The following is a 22,279-nucleotide window of genomic DNA, read 5'->3' on the forward strand; positions in this document are numbered from 1 at the left end:
CTGTGCCTGGCTTTTTTTTTTTTTTTTTTTTTTTTTTTTGAGACAGAGTCTGGTTCTGTTGCTCAGGCTGGAGTGCAGTAGTGTGATCTTGGCTCACTGCAAACTCTGCCTGCCTCAGCCTCCCAAATAGCTGGCATTATAGGCACATGCCACCATGCCCCACTAATTTTTGTCTTTTTAGTAGAGACAGGGTTTCGACATGTTGGCCAGGCTGGTCTCAAACTCCTGACCTCAAGTAATTTGCCTTTCAGGGCCTCCCAAAGTGCTGTAATTATAGGCATGACCCACCGCACCTAGCCCATTGTAGTTTTAAATATGCATGAGACTGGCCATATTGTGAGATATCTGTGGCCTCTGTGGTGGGCTAAATTGCGTCTCCTAAAAAGACAAATTGAAGTTTTAATTCTTAGGATATGTCAATGTGTTACTATTTGGAAATTGGGTGTTTGTAGATGTAATTAGTTAAGATGAGGGCACAGTGGATTAGGGAAGGCCCTAAATCCAATGACTGGCATCCTTATAAGGTCACGTGAGACACAAACATACAGAGAGAAGAATGACATGTGAAGGTGGACAGAGATTGGAGTGATCTGTCTACAACCAAAGAACACCAGGACTGCTGTCGGTTACCAGCAGCAACAAGGAGCACAGAGCAGATTGTCCCTCCAAATCTCTAGAAGGAACCAGCCTGCTGCCACCTTGGTTCTTCTTCTAGCCTCCAGAACTATGAGAGAATAAATTTATGTTGCCATAAGCCATCTAGTGTGCAGTAATTTGATATGGCAGCTACAGGAACTAATAGGTTCCATCTTCACTAATAAATTCTTTCCAATGAAGATTTTTTCACCTTGTAAATGACTGAACACAGAATAATGGGTAGGTGGTAGTTTTATGAAATGACTATTTTTTGCCATAAAGGAATGAGAATTTTTTTTAAAAGGATAGAATTCGGTATTAAATTCTCATTGCAGGTCATCTCAGAAAAGGCAAAAGTAACATTTTCTGTTCTAGTACAGTAAGACTCTGCCCACTGCTAGAATTGTTAGCAAATCTGTCGCCAGGAGTAGCTTGTGTCTCCCACATTTACCATTTAAAAAACAAAAACTGGGTAGCATGAGGCAAACTGCCAGAGAAGAGAATTTCTTTCCCATACTAGTAGAATAAATCCAGATTATCTTTGTGGTACTCAGGATGTCTGGTTTAGCACAGTGTAATGTTGTAACATTTTAACAGGCTATCTATTCATGGTCACTAATTCAATGCTTTCAAGTTTTGCTAGAAAACAATAAGGAGGATTAAAGTTATTACTGGGTGCAAGAAAAATTATGAAACATTTCTTATATTGTCAACCTCAGCTATAGATAAAGAGAAATGAAGACTTCTTCATGAAAAAACAAATGTGAATATTCAAAAATTCATCTCATTGGGTGCAGTGGCTCATGCCTGTAATCCCAGCATTTTGGGAGGCCGAGGCGGACAGATCACCTGAGGTCGGGAATTCGAGACCAGCCTCACCAACATGGAGAAACCCCATTTCTACTAAAAATACAAAATTGGCTGGGTGTGGTAGTGCATGCCTGTAATCCCAGCTACTCAGGAGGCTGAGGAAGCAGAATTGCTTGAACCAGGGAGGTGCAGGTTGCAGTGAGCTGAGATCGTGCCATTGCACTCCAGCCTGGGAAACAAAAGTGAAACTCTGTCTCAAAAATAAATAAATAAATAAATAAATAAAAATAAAATAATAAAATTTACTTCATCTTTTAGATCAAAAAGTCCTTATTTGTAATTCAAGGAAATATTTAAAAATCTACTGACAAGCTTTTATAGACTTTTAAAAATTTACTTAAAAAGGAAGACTAGATTGGGTGTGGTAGCATGTACTTGCAATCCCAACTACTCAGAAGGCTAAGGCAGGAGGATTGCTTGAGGCCAGGAGTTCAAGTCCAGCCTGGGCAACACAGTGAGACCCTCCCTCTTAATTTTTTTTTTTTTTTTTTTTTTTTGAGATGGAGTCTCACTCTTTTGCCCAGGCTGGAGTGCAGTGGTGTGATCTCGGCTCACACCTTTGCCTTCTGAGTTCAAGCGATTCTCTTGCCTCAGCCTCCTGAGTAGCTGGGATTACAGGCATCCACCACCATGCACGGCTAATTTTTGTAGTTTTAGTAGAGACGAGGTTTCACTGTGTTGGACAGGCTGGTCTCAAACTCCTGACCTCATGATCCACCCGCCTTGGCCTCCCAAAGAGCTGGGATTACAGGAGTGAGCCGCCGCACCTGGTGAAAAAAAATTTTTTTTAAATAAAGAGAGTAAGCTGGCAATACTTTAGAGCTGGCAAGCTATAGCCCATGGGCCAAAACCAGTCTGTTGCCTGTTGGTGTCTATAAAGTTTTACTGGAACATGGTCACATCCGTTAGTTTACATATTATCTATGGCTGTTTTCAAGCTACAACTATAGAGCTAAGTGGCTGTGGCAGAGACCAGCTTTCAAAGCCTAAAGTAATTACTATTTGACCCTCTATAGAAAGAAGTGTCTGACCCATGATCTAGAGTGTCTCAAACTCCTAACTATGATCATAAATGCTATCACAAAGACAGAAAACCCTGAAGTCTCATTTGAGAAAGCAGTGATTATTCTGACCTGAGAACCTTGGGTGGAAATGACCCTTCAGGCTCTATTAATATGCATTATGATTTTTTATTTCTTCAAGGACCACCTGTGCCACCACCTAGACACTCCGTATCTACCTAACACAAAGCATGTGTATTCTACCATAGAAGAATCAGCCTCAACAGCTTTTATACTTACAGATGTTCTTCAAGCTTCTTTTTTAGAAGGACTGACTAAAAATGAAAAACAAAACTAGTTTATTACCTCACATTTTAGCTAAAACAGTATTTTAGGTTAAAAGTACAATAGTCATTAATTTTTTGAGCAAGCTCTCAGTAACCCGTTTGGTCAAAGAGCTCAAAACACACAATGTACCCTAGTTTAAATCCCTTTATAAAGGAAGAGAGCAGCCCTTAAGCGATGACAATCAGTATAAAATACCCACAGCCTGGATACATAAATTCTCTACTTATAGTCAGGCAAATGAATAAAATAGGAATTAAAAAGCCACTTAATTATAGACCTAATATTCCTGGATGTGGCAGGCAGACAGGACCGTAGTAATAATAAACTTCCCTTAAGACACTTATCTGCTATACTGTTTTTCTTGAGTCATAATCAAGTGTTGGGTCCGTTTCTATAAATATATCTGACTTAATTAGTGACTTATGAAAATACACAGATTACAAATAATTTTTGCAATAGATGGTAATGTTTAGAATGGCAAATGCACAGCCTTTAATATGTTGGAGAATGCAGCTTTCACTGGGTAAAAAAAAAGTCTCCTGAAAAGCAGGAGAGCAAAATTGACCTAAAAATAAACAACGTTTTCTATAGGACCACTAAATTTCATAATTAAACACTTATCGAGTACATACTATTAATAAATTTTATGAAATATTTCATATTGAGATAAATGGTTATATAATTAATTCAGCCAAAATCCAATTAACATAGGCTTATAAAACAAATTGTCCAATAAATCGACACCAGCGATGAGGGAAAAGGAACCCTCACACTAAGTTCTTTTGATAATGATTACCATAATTTTTTATTCATTTCCATTCTAACACAGTGCTGTAATACTTCAAATTCAGTTCTTTCCTCAACATGTTAACTATAGTTACATCAGTAGATCCACATGTCTTCTATCACTGCTCTCCAAATATATAAAAATATAACCCTATTAACTTTATTTTATAAAAAATTAAAAAAAAAATAAAGATGGGGTCTCACTTTGTTGCCCAGGCTGGTCTCGAACTTGTGGGATTCAGTGATCCTCCCACCTTGACCTCCCAAAGTCCTGGGATTACAGGTGTGAGCCACTGCGCCCGGCCAACTCTATTAACTTTCAATTATTGCTAATTTCTTCTTTAGCACAAGACAAAATGTAAATACTTTTTAGAAACTTCAATTCTGTACTTAAGTTTTCATTAGACTCTAGCAGAACTTTAACTCTGAGATGATAAATAATAAAATAGTTAAATGGGTGGTTAATAAGCCAAACAATGCTCTAAATCGTTTCATAAACACTGTTGTATGTAAATCTCACAGCCTGTGTAGTAATAGCCCATCTTACAGCTGAGGAAGGGCAGGCTGGAGGACATTTCGTAGCTTTCAAGTGGCGGATCTAAAACCCAGGTCTGCCAGACCCCAGAGCCCATGCATGGCCTTCACCTCCAGGCTTCCAACGCTGCAGTGCCTCTCCAAACTAAAGACTGTTTCTACCAAAGCATGGGGCAGCAGGAGGGTAGACTGCATCCAGATAATTTATACAAACGAATAAATTATAATGGGATGGAACAGGAATGAGATGGGGAACAAAACCAAGAGCAGACTTCTCTTTGACCGACTCTTTAACATTCTGATATCCTTTGAATATCTTAATTGTAAAGGCCCTAAACTTATAAGGTTAGTAATCCAGATATTCATTTCGCACAAAACTACCTTAATTAAAATTTTCCGTACCATCAACTATGATGGCAGTCTAAATCCAAAAACTGCTCACTATATAAAAATGAAAAGGAAGCCATACTTACAATAGCCTTGAGCAGAAACCATGCCAAGAGACAGAGAGGACAAATTAGTATGAAGCAAACACAGCAGCCGAGAGAAGGAACGATTTAGCAATTCATGAACAGATAAAAGATATGCACTTTTTTCCCCCTGAGATAGAGTTTTGCTCTTGTCGCCCAGGCTGGAGTGCAGTTGCAAGATCTTGGCTCACTGCAACCTCCACCTCCGGGTTCAAGCAATTCTCCTGCCTCAGCCTTCTGAGTAGCTGAGATTACAGGCACCCGCCACCATACCCAAATTTTTTGTATTTTTCGTAGAGACAGGGTTTCGCCATGTTGGGCACGCTGGTCTCAAACCCCTGACCTCAGGTGATCTGTCCATATCGGCCTCCCAGAGTGCTGGGATTACAGGTGTAAGCCACAGTGCCCATCCAAGATATGCACTTTTTAAAAAGAAATGTACATTTTTCTTTTTTCTACAGTTTCCTCATCCTGTCTTGTTCTCTGAAGTTTTATATATTGTGGCTAGCTCAAATTATCCATACAGCTGGATATAACAAGGTTTTTCTGCTTCCATGCTAAAAACAAATGACATAAAAAATATATTAAAAATGTTCAACCCCTTCTACTCTGACTTAAGATCTCATGAAAAAACTGTGCTTTTGATAACAGAAGCTGGCAGAAATTATGTTTTCTTCTCCAGAGGGGACTGCTTCCTTTGGCAGGTTGCTTTATGTGTTGCACATTCCCAAGATGCAACACTCTAGGTTAGAGAAAGAGAAAAGTAAGACAAAAACATAAAAAAAATTGCTGGGCAAGAACCACGTATGCTGTATTGCACTGCTTATTTTTCTAAGCCATTTGGAGGCACACTTTCAGCTATCTGAATCTTTTCTACTTATAGAAAAGAGTTCAGAGCAAAGTTCTGCTTAGTTTACAACAAGACATCTGGACAGTCATATAAATGGACTAATTTATGTAAATATTATTTGACAGGGTTGGCATCTCACTTCTGAAATACATTCTGTTAAAGTAAAGGCCCACAGCACATTTAATTAGATTTGATAACCATAGTGATACCTAATCAAGCTATGCCAAATTATCTTTTGAAGAAAAATGCTTTTATGTTTTTTTTATTTATGTTTTAATGTAAGAGAACCATGCACAATGGCCATCCTTGTAACACTGAAGTGTAAGCTGATTCTAATATTTTGCCATTTTTACTTCCTATGTACCACATGCCCTTCCTTCCTTCCCATAACAAATCAATAAAAGTCTCCTATGAATCTGGGAGACCAGAATCGATTTTACATTGATCTCAGTTTAAGGAGCCTAGCGATTACACTGAATTAAGAAATGTTGCCCACTTTAGTTCATCTGTAAGATACTTAATTAGACTTAACAATATTTTAATACACTAATGGTAATTTGGTTTCACCTCTTCGTGATTTAGCATTTTGGATAAAAACATGTTTTAAATTTTAATAAGGGCATAAGGAAGTTTAAATGTTGGTGACAATTTTAGGAATCAGAAATCAATCTGGGAATCTAAGAAGGCATGCCAACTTATTAAGGGATGAGCTAACATTACACATGTTAGAATGATGGCCATATTGCCAATATACAAGAGATGATGTCTGGAGAAACTCATTAAACTAGGCCATGGCTGAGCTTTTTGTATCTAATATTCTCAAGTTTTAAATAACATATTTAACTCCTTTTCTTTGGTTCTTTCTGTTTTTATACCCTCTTATGTTAATAAAGCTGAACGGAATTGGCTATATCTATAATTTAGAAGTTAATCCTCCAAAATGACTCTATCAATGGAAACAAACATTTATGCTCAAATGCCAGAGTTTATAGCAAATTACATTGGTAACAGGAAAAAAAAAAAACACCTGGTTGAAGCAAAGACTGATCACCAAAATTTAGTTTTTTCTCCTCTTTACACTATTTTTGAACACTCAAAGTCTTAGTTCTGTTGTTTACTATTCATTAAATATACAGGATTTGCAAAATTTGACTTACTTAAACTTTTGTCAGAGACTGATGACTGTGCTACCCGAGCACTGTGCTAGAAGGTTAACATACAGGCTGTGAAGAAAGGCAGTCCTTGGCTAATATATTTACCCTATTCTAATCAGAGTGTGCAGAGCTGTGACAGAGACACAGTGTGCTGGGGGATGTAAAAAAAGGGCCAGTGTTGGGGAAGCGAAGGAGTAAGAGGGATTCAGAAATATAGAGATAATGCAATTCTAGGGACGGCATTATTTTCTTCAATATGACTTTTACATTAAAAATTTCTACTTGAACATTTCAAATTTCCCCTAGCAATTTTTTTTGACCAAAGGGGAAAAACCCTACACTTCATCTTTGAATACTGAGTGGAGGACATTTAAAATACGAAGCCTCAATTAATTCCTCAGTTGGTAACTATAAATAAACTTCTAATTCCCAGCAGAGTGAATCTGAAGAAACAATAAAGTAGTATCTGGTCCTTTTTATAAGAAATATTAATATAAAGGAAAACACTGTTTCATTTCTACAACCAATATAATACTAAATTATTTTGATAGAAAATATCAAATAAAAAATAAGTTATTTCTCAACATTGTGAAACTGATGGACTATGATTGGTGCATATTAAAACTTACATCTTCTGCTTTCGAGCCTTGATCCTGTAAAGATTTTTGCAATTCTTCAACTTGTGACTGTACTTCCAGAAGTCTTTGATTTACCAGCCTGGAAATGAAATGTGCATTAATTTTCCAAGTGGTGACTTATGTATGCCTTTGTTCCTTAGGTTGTCATATTAGTTAGAAGGTATAATTAGCAAAATAAAGTCTCATGTTATAGCAGTAGTAGTACAGTAGTAGCCTAATGTCATGAGTAGCAGCTTATTTTTCTGATTATTTTTGGTACTGACTGAAATTTCAAATGACATCCAACACAGTGTTTGGGTAGGCACATATTTTAAAACCAATGTACTTAGGTATATTTATTTCTCTGAAGTTTACTTCAATACATATTTATGAAGACTATGTGTCAAAGATTGTGCTCAGCACTAGTATTAAAAGATCTCTGCACCCAGGCAGGGCATGGTGGCTCATGCCTGTAATCCCAGCACTTTGGGAGGCCAAGGTGGACAGACTGCTTGCACTCAGGAGTTTGAAATTAGCCTAGGCACATGGTAAAACCCCATCTCTACCAAAAATACAAAAATTAGCCAGCATGGTGGTAAGCACCTGTAAGTCCCAGCTACACTTGTGGGACTAAGGTGGAAGGATTGCTTGAGCCCAGGAGGTTGAGGCTGAAGTGAGCTGTGTTCATCCCACTGCACTCCAGTCTTGGCAACAGAGTGAGACCCTGACTCACAAAAAAAAAAAAAAAAAAAAAAAAAAAGATCCCTGAACTCATGGAATTAAAGTCTCGGGGGGAGGCAAAAGTGTAAAAAATAAAATACAATCAGATAAAAACTTCAAAGTAGTACACAGATGCATACAACAATAATGGTCAAAGAAACAATAACTCTCTGGAGGATTTAAAATACACAGAACTTGAAATGAGACTAGAACAACAAATAAAACACCGGTCGGTTAAGGGCAGAAAGGAGATTCAAGACAGAGGTCAGCATGTCCAATGTATGCAGAAAAATGAGAGGATGCAGTGAATTTAGGAATGGTATGGAGGCAGGTACGTTACAAGAGGAAGAATGGCTGGAGAGAAACGGGGGGGGGGGGGGGGGAAAGGAGATCAGCACAACCCTGTGTAGAATGCAAAGTGTTTGCTGGGATTATCCTGTAATCAGTAAGCCTCAAGGCAGGCTGAAACTGGAATAACTCAGATAACCTTCAATAATGCTAATTTCACAGCTTGACTTTCACTTCTTTTTTTTTTTTTTTTTTTTGAGTTAGAGTCTCACTCTGTCACCCAGGCGGAGTGCAATGGCGTGATCTCGGCTCACTGCAACCTCCGCCTCCTGTGCTCAAGCGATTCTTGTGCCTCAGCCTCCCGAGTAGCTGGGATTACAGATGCATACCACCAAGCCTGGCTAATTTTTGTATTTTTAGTAGAGACAGGGTTTCACTATGTTGGTCAGGCTGGTCTCAAACTCCCGACCTCAGCTGATCCACCTGCCTCGGCCTCCCAAAGCGCTGGGATTACATGCATGAGCCACTGCGCCTGGTCCACAGCTTGACTTTCATAAATTCTCTAGGTCATAATGCAACATTCAGGAGACCAATTGGCTTCCAAGGTCTTAGGTGATATTGAAGGACTGCAAGAAGGGGAAAACACAGTCAGACAGATCATACAGCTTTTATGTCAGACAGATTAGTTTTAAAATGGAAGATATTATTAAAAAGGTTCAAGAGCAGGCATGAAGATGAGAGGAAGCTATTATTACTAAATATGCCTGAAATAGAAAGGCACAGTGGAGGAACTATCTTGAGAAAAGGCAAAATAATACAAGGATTTTGGTATTCACTGAGGAAGGGAAGATAGGACGAACAGGATGAGAAAGAAACACAAGGATTTTATGTTTATTGAAAATGAAATGCCTAGAAATCTGTCAAACAGCTAGATACCTCAATCTAAAGCACAGAGAAGACAGAACCGAACATACAGATTTGGGAGCCATTTGGAGTTAACTGAGGCCACAAGCAAAGACGTTATTGTCTAGGAAGAGTATGAAAAATAGTGTAAAAGACTAACAAAGATGGCCCATGGAGGATCTACCAAGGGGTAAAAACAGGAACCTCATCCTGAAGAATATCAGACAATGAGAGAGAATATAAGAGAAGAGTATTATTGAAATAAAAAATGTGAAGAAAGAAGAACCGAATAACGACACTGAATATAGTAGAAAGATGAGAAAAAATAACGTCTTGAGTGCTGCTACTAGGCTGGCCATTTAAGAGATGACCGGTTATCTTAGTAAGAAATACTTTTGTGAAATGATAGTAGTAGAAGCCAGACTGCTCCAAATTAAAAACAAAACAAGGCAATGACTGTTTAGAATCCAAACAGCCAAAATGTTTAATAAGAAATTTTTTTACTTAAATTATAAGAAACTATAGGTTTATAATTTAGAAAGAATTCTCAATAAAAGTTTAATTAAAACTATAATAACTTTTCACATTAAGGTAAAAAAATCTGAGTGGTTTTGAGTAATAAAAGAATAAATTATCTTAAAAATCCACATTCAATATTGGACACAGGTCCATAAACACACTACTAATAATACTGTAATACTGTTCAATCTTTCCAGAAAGCAAAATGGAAACCCAACTAAAAGATTATTTTAACTATCCATCTTAGTCATTTTTGAGATTATTTCATCAAACAACACTGTTAGCCTACGAGGTGGAAGCCATTGTAAACATCATAAAACACAATCCAGTATGCTCTAAGATGTTCTTTGGAATGGTTTAAGACAGCTAAATTCCCTCAATGGGGAATAGCAAAAGTGGTTAAAGTATGAAGTATGTAAGCAGCATAACTATAAGAAAATATATATTTAAAAATGTACATCTATTAAAATACTCAAAAAATTGAAATAATATCAAGCATATTCTCTAAACACAATAAAACTAGAAATCAGTAACAAAAGAAATTGTGGAAACTATACAAACACATGGAAATTAAACAATATGTTCCTGAATGACCAGTAGGTCAATGAAAAAATCAAGAAGGAAACAGAAAAATTTATTGAAACAAATAATAATGGAAACACAACATACCAAAACCTGTGGGATACAGCAAAAGCAGTACTAAGAGGGAAATTTATGGGTATAAGCACCTACATCAAAAAAAGAGAAAACTTTTAAATAAACAACCTAACAATGCCACTTAAGAAACTAGAAATGGAAGAACAAACCAAACCCAAAATTAGTAGAAGAAATAATAAAGATCAGAGCAGGCTGGGCATGGTGGCTCACACCTGTTACCCCAGCAATTTGGGAGGCTAATGTGGGAAGATCACTTGAGGTCAGGAGTTTGAGACCACCCTGGCCAACATGGCGAAACCCCATCTCTACTAAAAATACAAAAATTAGCTGGGTGTGGTGGCGCATGCCCGTAGTTCAAGCTACTCCGGAGGCTGAGGCAGGAGAATCATCTGAACCCAGATGGCGGTGGCTGTAGTGAGCCAAGTTCACGCCACTGCACTCCAGCCTGGCGACAGAGTGAGACTCTGTCTCAAAACAAACAAACAAAAAATAAAAATAAAAAATAAGGATCAGAGCAGAAATAAATGAATTTGAAATGAAGAAAACAATACAAAACAACAACAAAACAAAAATCAGTCTTTTAAAAAGATAAATTAAATTGACAAACCTTTAGCTGGACTAAGAAAAAAAGAGAAAAGACCCAAATAAATAAAATCAGAGATGAAAAATGAGATATTACAACTGATACTGGAGAAATTAAAAGGATTATTGCTGGTTACCATGAGCAACTATATGCCAAAATATTAAAAAATCTAGAAGAAATGGATAAATTCAGAGACACATAAAACCTGCTAAGATTAAATAATGAAGAAATCCAAAACCTGAAGAGACCAATAGCAAGTAATGAGACTGAAACCATAATAAAAAGTCTCCCAATAAAGAAAGGTCCCAGATCTGCTGACCTCACTGGCAAATTCTACAAAACAATTAAGGAAGAACTAATACCAATCCTACTCACATTATTCTGAAAAATAGAGGAGGAAGGAATACCTCCAAACTCATTCTACGTGGCCAGTATTACTCTGATACCAGAACCAGATAAAGACACATCAAAAAACAAAACAAAACTAGAGGCCAGGAACGTTGGCTCACACCTGTAAACCCAACACTTTGGGAGGCCGAGGCAGGCGGATCACTTGAAGTTAAGAGTCTGAGGCCAGCCTTGCCAACATAGTGAAACCCTGGCTTTACTAAGCCACTGCACTCCAGCTTGGGCGATAGAGTAAGAACCTATCTTTAAAAAAAAAAAAAAAAAGTATAGGCCAACATAACCAATTGATATTGACGCAAAAATCCTCAATAAAACACTAGCAAACCAAATTCAACAACACATTAAAAAGATCATTTATTATGTTCAAGTGGGATTGATCCCAGGTATGCAAGGATGGCTCAACATACTCATATCAACGAATATGACACATTATATCAACAGAATGAAGGACAAAAAAAATCATTTCAATTGATGTTGAAAAAGCATTTGATAAAATTCAACATCCATTCATGATAAAAACCTTAAAAACACTGGGTATAAAAGGAATAAACCTCAATATAATAAAAGTTACATACGAGAGACCCAAAACTAGTACAGTACTGAATGGGGAAAAACTGGAAGTTTTTCCTCTAAGATCAGGAACAGGACAAGGATGCTCACTTTCACCCTGTTATTCAAACACAGTACTAGAAGTCCTAGCTAGAGCAATCAGACAAGATAAACAAGAAAAAGAAATAAATGGCATCCAAATTACAAAGGAATAAGTCAAATTATAAATCAACATACAAAAATCAGTAACATTTCTTTTCTTTTTCTTTTTTTTTTTTTTTGAGGCAGAGTCTTGCTCTGTTGCCCAGGCTGGAGTGTAGTGGCACCATCTTGGCTCACTGCAACCTCCACCTTCTGGGTTCAAGGAATTCTCCTGCCTCAGCCTCCCAAGTAGCTAGGACTACAGATGACCACCACCATGCCCAGCTAATTTTTGTAATTTTAGTAAACACGGGGTTTCACCATGTTGGCCAGGCTGGTCTCGAATTCCTGACCCTGTGATACGCCCACCTTGGTCTCCCAAAGTGCTGGGATTACAGGCGTGAGCCACTGCGCCCGACCACAAAAATCAGTAACATGTCTATATGCCAACAGCAAACAATCTGAAAAAGAAATAAAGAATCCCATTTATGATCACTACAGATAAAATAAAATACCTAGGAATTAAGCAAATAAGTGAATTATCTCTACAATTAAAACTATAAAACACTGATGCAAGAAACTGAAGACACAAAAAAATGGAAAAGATATTCTATGGTCATGAATTAGAAGAATCAGTATTGTTAAAATGTCCATGACAGGTGTGGTGGCTCACACCTGTGATCCTAGCTCTTAGGGAGGCAGAGATGGGAGGATAGCTTGAGCCCAGGAGTTTGAGACCTGCCTGGGCAATTTAGTGAGATCCAGTTATCTACTAAAAGAAAAAAAAAAAAAAAAAAAAGACAAAGTACTCCGTATGTCCAAGCTCTATACTTTGGCATATTGTTGGCCAGGCATGGTGGCTCACACCTGTAATCTCAGCACTTTGGGAGGCTGAGGTGGGTGGATCACCTGAGCTCAGGAGTTTGAGACCAGCCTAGCCAACATGGTAAAACCCTATCTCTACTAAAAATACAAATATTAACTGGGTGTGGTGGCACACACCTGTAATCCCAGCTACTAGTGAGACTGAGGCAAAAGAATCTCTTGAACCTGGGAGGTGGAGTTTTCAGAGAACTGAGATTGCATCAGTGCACTCCAGCCTGGCTGACGGAGGGTGACTTCATCTAAATAAAAAAGTCCATACTACCCAAAGCTATCTACAGATTCAATGCAATCCCTATCAAAATACCAACGAAATTCTTCACAGAAATAGAGAACAAAATCCTAAAATTTATATAGAACTACAAAATACCCAGAACAGCCAAAGCTATCCTAAGAAAAAAAAAATGGAGGAATCACTCTACCTGACTTCAAATTATACTACGGAACTATGGTAACCCAAACAGCATGACCCTGCCATAAAAACAGGCACACAGACCAGTGGAACAGAACAGAGAACTCAGAGATAAATCTACATATCTACAGTGAACTCATTTTGACAAAGGTGCCGAGAACATATTCTGGGGAAAGGGCAGTCCCTTCAATAAATGTGCTAGGAAAACTAGATATCGCTATGTAAAATAATGAAACTGTGATATTGTGCTGGCCTAGAGCCAGAACCAGAGCAAAACTATTTTATAAAATGCAAAACTGTTTTTAGATAAGTTGAAATGGCTGCCCCATTCTCCTCACAATAACTACTGTCCTTGGCCTCTGTAAATAGAACTGCCAGTTTGTCTTCAAAACTATGTAAAGCTGCTTACCTTTTCTTATCATAACTGCTCTCTGTGGCCCTAATGTGACAGGCAAGCAGTCCTAACCCATGCCATCTTGGCTCCTGCAACTTGTAATAAGTAACTAAGGTCTGTGATTTCCCCCTTAACCAGATAATGTGTAAACAAATGTTTATCTTGACTTCTGTAAACCACTTAAGTAACAAACGGAATGACAAAAGTCCCCATCCCTTGGAATGTCCGGAGACCCCCACCCTCATCTCTGCCCAGGAAGTAATTTACAGAATCCACTAGCCCTGGGAATGTCTGAAGACTTTTCATCCCCATCCCTGCCCCTCACCCCCACTCCCAAGGTGGTTTTTCGGGTATAAAAAAATCGTGGCACCCTCCTGTTGCCGCCACAGGTTGGAGAGACGTGAGTCCTCTGTGGTCGCCGGCATAATAAATGACCCTACAATCTGGCATACTTTTGTCTTGTGATAACTTTCTACATTCGGTCAAATACAACAAAACTAAACCCCTATCTCTTGACATATAAAAAAGTCAAATCAAAATGGATCAAAGATTTAAATCTAAGACCTGAAACTATGAAACTACTAAAACAAAACTGGAGAAATGCTCCAGGACATTGGTGTGGGCAAAAATTTCTTGGGTAAATACTCCACAAGCCCAGGGAACCAAAGCAAAAAGCAACCAATGGGATTGTATCAAGCTAAAAGGAAACAAATCAACAAAGTGAGAGATAACTCACAGAATGGGAGAAAATAGGTGCAAATTCCCCATCTGACAAGAGATGACTAACCAGAATACACAAGGAGCTGAAACAACCCTAAAGGAAAAACTCTAATAATCCTATTTTTAAAATAGACAAAAGGAAGGCTAGGTGTGGTGTCTTATACCTGTAATCCCAGCACTTTGGGAGGCTGAGGTGGGTAGATTGCTTGAGCCCAGGAGTTCAAGACCAGCCTGGGCAACATGACAAAATCCCATCTCTACAAAAAAATTAAACAAAATTAGCTGGGCATGATGGCACATGCCTGCAACCCCAGCTGCTTGGAAGATGAGGCAGGAGGATCACTCAAGCCCAGGATGTTGAGGCTGCGGTGAACTGTGATTGTGCCACTGCACTCCAGTCTGGGTGATGGAGTGAGATCCTGTCTCAAAAAAAAAAAGATAAAAGACCTACACAGATATTTCTCTAAAGAGGCTGGGCATGGTGGTTAATGCCTATAACACCAGCACTTTGTGAAGCTGAGGCGGAAGGATCCCTCAAGTCCAGGAGTTTGAAACCAGGCTGGGCAACATAGGGAGACCCTGTCTCTCCAGAAAATTAATAAACTAGCCAGGCATGGTGGTGTGTGCCTATAGTCCCAGCTACTCAGAGGCTGAGATGAGAGGATAGCTTGAGTCTGGGAGGTCGAGGCTACAGTGAGCTGTGATCATATCACTGCACTCCAGCCTAGGTGACAGAGTAAGATCCTGTCTCAAAAAATAATAAAAAACAAAAAAAATTAATAGGCACAGAAAATGTGGTATATGTAGATGTAGACAACCAGAGCACTATTGAGCCATAAAAAAGAATAAAAGCCTATTATTTCTAAAAATATGGATGAAACTGAAGTTCATTAAGTTAAATAAACCAGGCACAGAAAGACAAACTTTGCATGCCCTCACTTATTTGTGGGAGCTAAAAATTTTAAAAATTGTACTCATGGAGCTAGAGAGTAGAACGATGGTTACCACAGGCTGGGAAGGGTAGTGGGGAGAGGTGGGGAGGGTTAATAGGTACACAGAAATAGAAAGAATTAATAAGATCTAGTATTTGCTAGCACAACAAAGTGATTATAGTAAAAAAATAATGTAATTGTACATTTAAAAATAACTAAAATAGTATAATGGGATTTGTTTGTAACATAAATGATAAATCCTTGAGATGATGGATACCCCATTTACCCCAATATGATTATTATGCACTGCATGCCTGTATCAAACTATCTCCTGTAATCCATAAAACCGACTACGTACCCATAAAAATAAAAAATAAATTAAAAAGTTCATCTACAAAATAAATGAGGATTATAATGCCTACCTCGTGGGTTGTTTAAAAGACTGAGATAATATACAAAATGTGTCAGGGCCGAGTGCGGTGGTTCACGCCTCTAATCCCAGCACTTTGGGAAGCTGAGGTGGGCGGATCACAAGGTCAGGAGTTCCAGACCAGCCTGGCCAATATAATGAAATCCCATTTTTCTAAAAATATAAAAATTAGCCAGGTGTGGTGGCAGGCTCCTGTAGTCCCAGTACCTTAGGAGGCTGAGGCAGGGGCGTCGCTTGAACGCAGGAGATGGAGATTGCAGTGAGCCAAGATCTCGCCACTGCACTCCAGCCTGGGTGACAGAGCAAGACTCTATCTCCAAAAATAAATAAATAAATAAATAAATACACACACACACACACACACACACACACACACACACACACACACACAAAGTGTGTCTAGCAGAGTCCCTGCACATTGCAGGTATTTTATCAATGTGAATTGCCTCTACCTTCTTTCTCCCACTTTAGGGAATGATATAGTTAACATTTTAATCCAAGTCTAATTGCCAAATACATAAAGTTGTGGGATACACAAAGAAGGGTGAGCTTGAGATCACAGAACACTCTGAGAGGTAGAGAAACAGGATCAGGTCTACTCTGGCGGAATTTCTGGGGAATACTGATGTGGCTCCCCTCTCAACCCTCCACTCTCTTCTAATAGTGTTTGAGGATTGGTGGGTATTACAGATTCGGTAAAAGTGCTCACTCTTGAGAAAACTAATTAGAAAGGACTTTAGAGGTCTAGGGCAGACTTTGCCTTCTGACAGGTGATATACATGGGCAGTGAGCAAACTGTAACAGACTCAGTGGGATCCAGTGTTGAAAACTAGTAGGAAATTAAGTTAGAGTCAAGGTAATATAAATACTAATTAAATTCAGTAAGAACAAACTTAAAGTAAGTCACTTAGGAGAAAAAGCATCCTGTGAGAGGAAGACAGGAAAAGGAATAAATATTGTGCAAACATAGTAGAAGATAAATTGGCAAGAAAGAGAGTATGGAGGCTGGGCGTGGTGGCTGAGGCCTGTAATCCCAGCACTTTGGGAGGCCAAGGCGGGCGGATCACGAGGTCAAGAGATCGAGACCATCCTGGCCAACATGGTGAAACCCCGTCTCTACTAAAAAATACAAAAATTAGCTGAGCATGGTGGCACGTGCCTGTAGTCCCAGCTACTTGGGAGGCTGAGGCAGGAGCATTGCTTGAACCCGGGAGGCAGAGGTTGCAGTGAGCCAAGCTCACGCCACTGCACTCCAGCCTGGTGCCTGAGCAAGACTGTCTTAAAAAAAAAAAAGAAAGAAAGAAAGAAAGAAAGAAAGAGAGTATGGATTAGGTATGGACACTTTGGAGTCAGGCAGTCAGGGTCTGAGTCTGAGTTTCCTCATCTATAAAACTTCCATAAAGTAAGAAAGGATGTTTAAGACCCCCAGCACAATACTTGAGACAAAGAGGTGCTCAGTAAATATTAACTGTTACTATTGTTGTGGTTATAAATAACAGGTAGTCATAATCTAAAAGTTATTTATCATCAGTGTTGTAATTTAATAAACAATCACAACACTAAGTTGTACCCAGCAGTAAGTCACACAGGAACTTAGGAGGTGATTAGTCATCCACAGACATGCACACATTGTATAATGACAATTGGCTGTCCTGTCTCTGGTAAAAAGAGCAATAATTATAAAACCTGTGAGAAACAATGCAAAGCAGTATGAAGAAAGTTGTGGGTGATTTTTTACATTAAAAAAAAAAAAAATTAGGGTAGGGAGAGACCTATACTAATTTTTAACTTATCCTGACTACAATGGCTAAAATACAGCCCAGAGGCAAAGGATGAATGAGGTGAACATCAGACACTTTCACCAGTGGGACTGGCCACCCGCCAGCTGCTCCTGCAATTCCCCCTGCTCCACTGTCTCCATTTCCCACTTTCTCTGAGTACTTAAAAAAAAAAAAAAAAAAAAAAAAAACACCCATTCTCTAGACTCCTAACAGTTGATGTAAAATTTTCTCAGTCTGGTTATGCTTGATGGTGCTTTTATAATCACCCTAGCATTTATACAGATTTATACTGTTTGTCGATTTATACTGTTTATCTCAGTAGCTTTAAAATGTAAAGCTACAGAAAGAAGAGTAGGATGACTTCCTAAGATTGACTTCCATCTGGGAGAGGCCAAATCAATTATTCAAAATAAAGAATCTGCAATGTAAGGTGAGCTATGGAGCTATTAATAAAAATTTCAAATCCTTCAAAAATGACAGAGTATCACTGCAGTAAAACAAAAACAAAGCAAAACAAAACAAAAAAGAAAAAAAAATTGAAATTCTTGAGAAAGACTGAATTATCAGATTTTTAAAATTCCTCTAGTTTTAATTAGTGATTAGAAAGGGTAAATAGGGTAAACTCTATTTCCCCAACACTGACTGTGAATTGAAATTCTTGTGAAAGACTGAATTATCAGATTTTTAAAAATCTTCTAGTTTTAATTGGTGATTAGAAAGGGTAAATGGTAGAGCCCTGGTATCATTTTGCATGAAGAAGTGAAGAGGACACCACCATTCTAAAAAGGCACAATGTTTTTTGACAAGGCTGCCCAAAACTGGAGAAATGGATTTGAGTTCTCTTAAAGGGAAAGAGAACAGCACATAACCATTTTTCAAACTACAACTCAGATCTTTGTTGTTGTTGTTGTTGTTGTTGTTTGAGACAGAATTTTGCTCTAATTGCCCAAGCTGGAGAGCAGTGGTGATTTCGGCTCACTAGAACCTCCATCTCCTGGGCTCAAACGATCCTTCTACCTCAGCCTCCTGAGTAGCTGGGATCACAGGCATGCACCACCAAGCCTGGTTATGTTTTGCTTTTTTTTTTTTAGATGGAGTTTTATTCATCGCCCAGGCTGGAGTGCAATGACACGATCTTGGCTCACTGCAACCTCCACTTCCCAGGTTTAAGCAATTCTCCTGCCTCAGCCTCCCAAGTAGCTGGGACTACAGGCAAGTACCACCATGGTCAGCTAGTTTTTTTTATTTTTTAGTAGAGATGGGGTTTCACCATGTTGGCCAGGCTGCTCCTGAACTCCTGACCTCAGGTAATCCACCCACCTCAGCCTCCCAAAGTGCTGGGATTACAGGCATGAGCCACCATGTCCTGCCAGATCTTTGTTTAAGGGGCTAAGAATCAAGGCAAATAGGGAAAACCTGTAGCCAGATGCGGCCACTGATAATACTCTACCTATTCTCTGTCTCCAGTTCATTCTTGCGTAGATTTGCATCATCTAGAAGGCTCTGCAATAAGGCTATTTTTTCATTGTCCGAACCTTCTTGGTTAAGTTTTAACATCTTATTCTCATGCTGAAGACGAATAAGTTTCTCCCTGAATGAGCAAAATAAAAACTAAATATTATATACACAGTCATTTGGTGCATTAACATTCAATACAAGTATCAAATCCAGCCAAGCACTCTTACAAATTTAATACCAGAACAGAAATGAAAAACAAAGAACTTGCAACAAATTCAGCTATTATAGCTGGCAAAGACATTACAATTCAGATTTTAAATATTTTCTTTATAGAACGGATAATATGAAAATAATATAGTCTCTATCATGATTTGTAATTAATGTGATTTCAAAATCCTATTTCTTCTCTGGTTTAAATATTTAAGCTATGAATGCATTTATTTATTTATGTGATTCTTATCAGAGAACATAATCTCTATGCTACGCTCTTAAGTTACCAATCATTTGGTGGCAAGATATTATATTCAACAAGAATCACTTCAACACATTCAGTCTACCCATTGCTGTAGATATGTAAAATTAAATTCTTGAAACAAGCCAGATCATTATAATCAGGTTATTGGACTGCATTGTTTTGGACTCTGCATATGCCAAAAGCTTAACATTAAGGGATATTAAAAACAGTAACCATACAGAACTTGACACCACATTTTCTGCAGGGACAATATAATTGTTAGTTCCGATGAAGACATACTTGTTGAAGATATAATTCATTCTTCTTTACACAGGGTCATCTGTAGAGGGCCCCATAAAGATAGTGTGAACAGATACCAGATACTAAGAAAAGCTGTGGAAAAGCTTCTTGTGGAAAAAGAAAAATCAAGAAAGAAACATGTACACACACACATTGCTCTTATTTTGTAAACACAATAAATCTTACAAAGTATTTTTAGTTTTGCTACTGAAAAGATGAACCAAATCGTGATCTAATTCAAGCAACTATTTAGAATTTGATGTATTTTGTTACAGGCAACATGGACTTTATCTTTTTCAGTTAAAAAGTAAATACACGGCCGGGCGCGGTGGCTCAAGCCTGTAATCCCAGCACTTTGGGAGGCCGAGGCGGGTGGATCACGAGGTCAAGAGATCGAGACCATCCTGGTCAACATGGTAAAACCCCCGTCTCTACTAAAACTACAAAAAAATTAGCTGGGCATGGTGGTGCGTGCCTGTAGTCCCAGCTACTCAGGAGGCTGAGGCAGGAGAATTGCTTGAACCCAGGAGGCGAAGGTTGCGGTGAGCCGAGATCGCGCCATTGCACTCCAGCCTGGGTAACAAGAGCAAAACTCCGTCTCCAAAAAAAAAAAAAAAAAAGTAAACACACACACATTGTAAAAAAAAAAAAAAAATGCAAAGAAAATATAAATCCTCCATAACTATGGTGCAAAATGACTACTGCTGAAATATGGCCTTCTAATTCTATGCACATATACACACAAATGGAATCACACAGTACTTTTTACAGTGGTGCCTGCTATTTACACCTAAAATTTCACAATCTTTTTATATCATTAAATATATTTGAATATTTTAAATGACATGGCATTAAAATCGTTACTTATTCAATAAATGCCCAATTTTTGGATATTTAGATTGCTACCAATTTTGAGCTTTAAACAAGTTAATAAGACCTTTTTTTTTTCTTTTTTTTTTTTTTTTTTAAATGATTTTTCGCCCCCTTAGTGCAGGTGGGAAGTAAGGTGGCCGGATTTTGAATCACTGCAACCTCCACCTCCCAGGTTCAAGCAATTCTACTTCCTCAGCCTCCTGAGTAGTTGGGATTACAGGCATGTGCCACCATGCCCGGCTAATTTTGTAGTTTTAGTAGAGACAGGGTTTCGCCATGGTGGTCTCAAACTCCTGACCTCAAGTGATCCACCTGCTTCGGCCTCCCAAAGTGCTAGGATTACAGGGATGAGCCACCGTGACCGGCCAAGATTAGCTTTATAAATATACTTTTCTGTATATCCTTAGTTATTTCCTTAGGATTAACTCCCAGAAAAGTAATTTTTGTATCAAAAGATATGTGCATTTTTAAACAGACACATCCTGTCAATCTCCTCAAAAGAAAAGTCTTACCACTTTAATGTTTTTTCCTTAGCTTATGAGATTTCCAATTTGTCCACACCCTTAACATAAATAAAACATATCAAATATTAACCCACTGTCTAAAACATGTTGCAAAATTTTCACCCCAGTTTATCATTTTTCCTTGATAGCTCTCTTCTGAACATAGAGCCAATTTTAATTTGTATCTAGTCATACTCAGAAAAGTCATATTTGTTGAATCTTTATCATCATTCTTTTTTTTGCAGACAGAATCTAGCTGTCATCCAGGCTGGAGTGCCAAGGTGCCAGCTTGGCTCATTGCAACCTCTGCTTCCGAGATTCAAATGATTCTCGTGCCTCAGCCTCCTGAGTACCTGGGATTATAGGCATGTGCCACCACGTCCAGCTAATTTTTTTTTTTTTTTGAGACGGAGTTTCACTCTTGTTACCCAGGCTGGAGTGCAATGGCGCAATCTCGACTCACCGCAACCTCCGCGTCCTGGGTTCAGGCAATTCTCCTGCTTCAGCCTCCTGAGTAGCTGGGATTACAGGCATGCGCCACCATGCCCAGCTGATTTTTTGTATTTTTAGTAGAGACGGGGTTTCACCATGTTGACCAGGATGGTCTCGATCTCTTGACCTCGTGATCCACCCGCCTCGGCCTCCCAAAGTACTGGGATTACAGGCGTGAGCCACCGCGCCCAGCCCCAGCTAATTTTTTTGTTCTTAGTAGAGATGGGGTTTTGCCATGTTGGTCCGGATGATCTCAAACTCCTGGCCTCGAGTGATCTGCCTGCCTTGGCCTCCCAAAGCACTGGCACTGCAGGTGTAAGCCACGGTGTCTGGCCTATCCTTGTTCTTAGTTTAAAAAAACCAACTGTATTACCAATAAGCTTCCTTAAAAACTGTGGATTGTTTTGGACATAACCACTTATTTATAAATGTTCAAAAACGTGTGTTCATTTATTCAACAAATCTTACTGGTTCAATTATAAAGTAGCATATCAGATGTCAGAAAAGAAAAAGGCATACAAGATACTTCCAGACTTGGTGCTGCCTTACACTCTTTTCGTCTGTCTTTCTTTTTTTTTTTTTTTTTTTTTTTTTTGTGGTGCGCTCTTTTTAGC

The 22,279-nt window shown here is 38.6% G+C and overlaps 1 protein-coding gene across 1 annotated transcript in view; it reads right to left on the bottom strand.

The window, feature by feature from the left end:
- Positions 1-22,279, bottom strand: part of HOOK3 (hook microtubule tethering protein 3) — a 129,585-nt gene that overhangs the window by 22,120 nt on the left and 85,186 nt on the right. The window contains exons 15-17 of the mRNA XM_032288032.1: positions 19,036-19,176; positions 7,279-7,366; positions 2,808-2,842 (exon numbers count right to left, since the gene is read on the bottom strand). Coding sequence (XP_032143923.1) covers positions 2,808-2,842; positions 7,279-7,366; positions 19,036-19,176 — 264 coding nt within the window. The remainder of the gene's footprint in view (positions 1-2,807; positions 2,843-7,278; positions 7,367-19,035; positions 19,177-22,279) is intronic.

The sequence above is a fragment of the Sapajus apella genome, unplaced genomic scaffold (assembly GCF_009761245.1).
Source record: "Sapajus apella isolate SASKATOON/1434 unplaced genomic scaffold, GSC_monkey_1.0 scaffold21, whole genome shotgun sequence".
NCBI lineage: Eukaryota > Metazoa > Chordata > Mammalia > Primates > Cebidae > Sapajus > Sapajus apella.